The 3,394-nt window shown below is 43.8% G+C and overlaps 1 protein-coding gene across 1 annotated transcript; it reads left to right on the top strand.

Annotated features, from left to right (window-relative positions):
• The first annotated feature begins 653 nt into the window (after positions 1 to 653).
• On the top strand, positions 654 to 2,476 carry LOC135204574 (dnaJ homolog subfamily C member 7-like). The gene is made up of 2 exons (XM_064234729.1): positions 654 to 735; positions 1,314 to 2,476. Exons 1-2 carry the CDS (start codon positions 654 to 656, stop codon positions 2,474 to 2,476), a joined length of 1,245 nt encoding a protein of 414 aa, XP_064090799.1.
• The last annotated feature ends 918 nt before the right edge of the window (positions 2,477 to 3,394 follow it).

The following is a 3,394-nucleotide window of genomic DNA, read 5'->3' as shown; positions in this document are numbered from 1 at the left end:
TTACACATTACCGACATACAGCACATAAACACACACAAATATACACACACACACACACACACACACAATATATATATATATATATATATATATATATATATATATATATATATATATATGTGTGTGTGTGTGTGTGTGTGTGTGTGTGTGTGTGTGTGTGTGTGTGTGTGTAAAGTCGACGCCTTCAGGAGCCTCTATCCTCATTTACTCCAAAGGCTTCGAAGGCTCCGTGAGGAATCCATCGAAGAAAGAAGAATCGTGTCGGAGCCGAAGTAACGATTCTTTGGAATTTCGGAAGCTCAGCGGTTTTTTCTATTTCTAGCATTTTAACAGGTTGCAAGAAGGGTAACCATGTCAGCACTTGGTAAAATTAATTGTTTTGTGAAAAACGTAGTGGCTCTGATCCTTCCTGAATCAGTGTTTGCTTTTGTAAATAGAAATATTATAAAAAAACTTGGATACTTACTGGTAGAAATGCGATCACAGGTGTTACTACTGGGAGGCCTTCTCGAAATCCTCTAGGACGTTATCACACGACTGGAAGAAGACGTTTATTACTCAAAGCCAAATGATTGCCTTTCTAAAGGAGAAAAAATTCGATTCTCCTTCATGAAATTGACGAGGGAGAGAAACGCCAGGGAGATCTTGTCCTCATGTATGAGGCAGCATTAATCCGGAGAGAAAATGAAGTAGACAAACTAAAGGCCGAACTCGCAGCAGCTGAAGACAAAAAGTGTGAGGCGGAACGAAAAAAAACAACTGCAGGAACTTGAGATAAAGCATCGGTCAATGAAATTTATTGCAGTACTTGGAAGGAAAAGTCAGGGCCCATGAAGCGGAAAGGAACAAATTGAAAAACAGGAGAACACACAACTGAAGGGACGAGTTGCGAACCTCCAGAAGAAGACTCAGAAGAAGGTCCACATTCTGGAAGATCGAGTTCAGCAGCTTCAATGCGAAAATGGAAACATGAAGGAGAAATTAGCCGAGAGAGAGCGGGAGCTGCCCTCGGTGAATAATTTAAGAACAAATGAAAAGAATAAAACTAATGCTCTGGCTGTTCTCAAAGACAGGATCACTAAACTAGTAGATCGAAATGGAATCCTCCAGAGCGAGCTAGATGGAAGGAAAGGACTAGAGACTGAGTTGAACCAAGTAAAAGGAAAGCTGAAGGAGGCGGAAGATACCTTGAGTCAGGTACAAGAGCGACTCAAAGAGGCTGAAGAAAAAAGTACACAGGTAGAAGTTCATCGGCGAAAAGTACTCGAGGCAGAAGCATATCGCTGTATTGAGATGGAAGATTTTTCAAACAGCAATAATTGTCCTAGGAATTATAACAAGGGACTATGAAAATGTGTTGGATTGTCATGTAAAGGCGGTGAGATGCCAGATAGCTCAAGGAAACGCGGAAGAGGCCCAAGAAATGCTGGATAGTTTGCCTGCTGAGTATCAAGATGAATCTGATGTTCTGGTGGAGTCTGCCATACTTTGTGCCTTTAATTATGAGGTAGATAAAGCTGGCATGATTTTGACTCAGATTCTAGACCGATGCCCTAACCACGAAAGGGCACTCAAGGGAAAAGAGTTTCTGGAGATTCGACGATATGGGATTTCTATTCCATTGATGATAGACGAAAGTGAATTCGATGTTGTCTTGGAAAGGATTACACACGCCCAGTCTCTGGAATCCTTTTTCCCGCAGATGCGTGCTGACTTGGCCAGAATGAAAGGGATCGTCTTCTGTAAGCTTCGACGGCTGCAAGAAGCATGCGACTGTTTCCGCAATGTACTGGATATCAAAGATCAAGAGGACTGTAGGTTAAGACTGGCATTGTGTCTCTTGCTGCTGGGCAGACACGGTGAAGCTACGGTCCATCTTGTGGAAATAGCTGAAGATCCAGTAGATGTCGACGCTTTGATCGAAGCTGCCGTAACCCTGGAAAGAATGGAACGTCATGGCTGCCCTTACGACATCCTAGGCGTTCCAGAGGATTGTAATTTGAAGGAAATAGAAAGGGCCTACAGGAAGCTGGCCCTCAAGAGCCACCCTGATAAGTTCCGGGGGTCTCAGGCAGAGAGAGAACACATGAATGAAATCAAGCAAAAGATCAACTACGCTAACGACATCCTACGTGACGCTGATGAAAGAGAGGAATACGACACTCTCAGGAACTTCGTCAAGGACGTCGCGGATAAAGTGTTCGAAGATCCCACGTTTTCGTATGAATGTGATAATGAAGAAGAAGACGAGTTCGAACTGTTTGAGGAAGAGGAAGGATGGGATGAAGATTATGAAAAGGAAGAATGGGATGAAGAAGAAGAAGAGTATAAAGAGGAGGAATGGGATGAAGAGGAGGAAGAGCAAGAAGAGAAAGAATTGGACGAAGAGGATAAAATGGACGAAGAAGAACAATGGAATGAAGAGGAAAGAATGAATGAACAGGAAAAGAAGTCTGAAGAAGGAAGAATGGGATGAAGAGGAAGAAGAGTCTGAAGAGGAAGAATGGGCATGAAGAGGAAGAAGAGATTGAAGAGGAAGGAATGCGATGAAGAGGAAGAAGAGTCTGAAGAGGAAGACTGGGATGAAGATGAAGAAGAGTCTGAAGAGGAAGAATCGCATGAAGAGGAAGAAGAGTGAAGAGGAAGAATGCGATGAAGAGGAAGAAGAGTCTGAAGAGGAAGAATGGGATGAACAGGAAGAAGAGTCTGAAGAGGAAGAATGGGATGAACAGGAAGAAGAGTCTGAAGAGGAAGAATGCGATGAAGAGGAAGAAGAGTCTGAAGAGGAAGACTGGGATGAAGAGGAAGAAGAGTCTGAAGAGGAAGAATGGGATGAACATGAAGAAGAGTCTGAAGAGGAAGACTGGGATGAAGAAATTGAAGAGTAAGAATGGGAAGAAGATAACGAGAAGGAGGAAAATTGGAGGAAACAAACAAGAAACAACAGGAGAAACCCCCAAGACTGAAGGATTTCGACTGGCTGCGAGACGATGCTGCAACGTCGTATTCGAGGCGTTGCGATCTGTTTGGTCCATACTATGGGGTTGGCTTCGGGATGGGTGTTGGTCTGCTGTAACCGGGCTCCCCCACCCGTTTCCAGCAAATGGGAGGTCCCCCCACCTCCCAAGCACCCATCCTCCAGCCAACTTCATTGACTGGGCCAAAGAGATCATAAAGCCCCCTGGAACACGACGGAACAGCACCAACAAACGGCCAGTCGGAATTCACCTCTGTACTTTTTTTACATCTCATTTCATTTTTTTTGCAACTCCTTCTTTCTTCCTCTCTCTCCCTCTCTATATTTCCCTTGGTATATCTCCTTCTATCTCCAATTCTCTGTCTCTTTCTCTCTCTCCTTCTTCCTAAGAGAGGTAGGAAGAGGAGGAATAGCTCA

The sequence above is a fragment of the Macrobrachium nipponense genome, chromosome 47, assembly GCF_015104395.2.
Source record: "Macrobrachium nipponense isolate FS-2020 chromosome 47, ASM1510439v2, whole genome shotgun sequence".
NCBI lineage: Eukaryota > Metazoa > Arthropoda > Malacostraca > Decapoda > Palaemonidae > Macrobrachium > Macrobrachium nipponense.
This window is presented reverse-complemented; position numbering and strand designations above follow the sequence as displayed.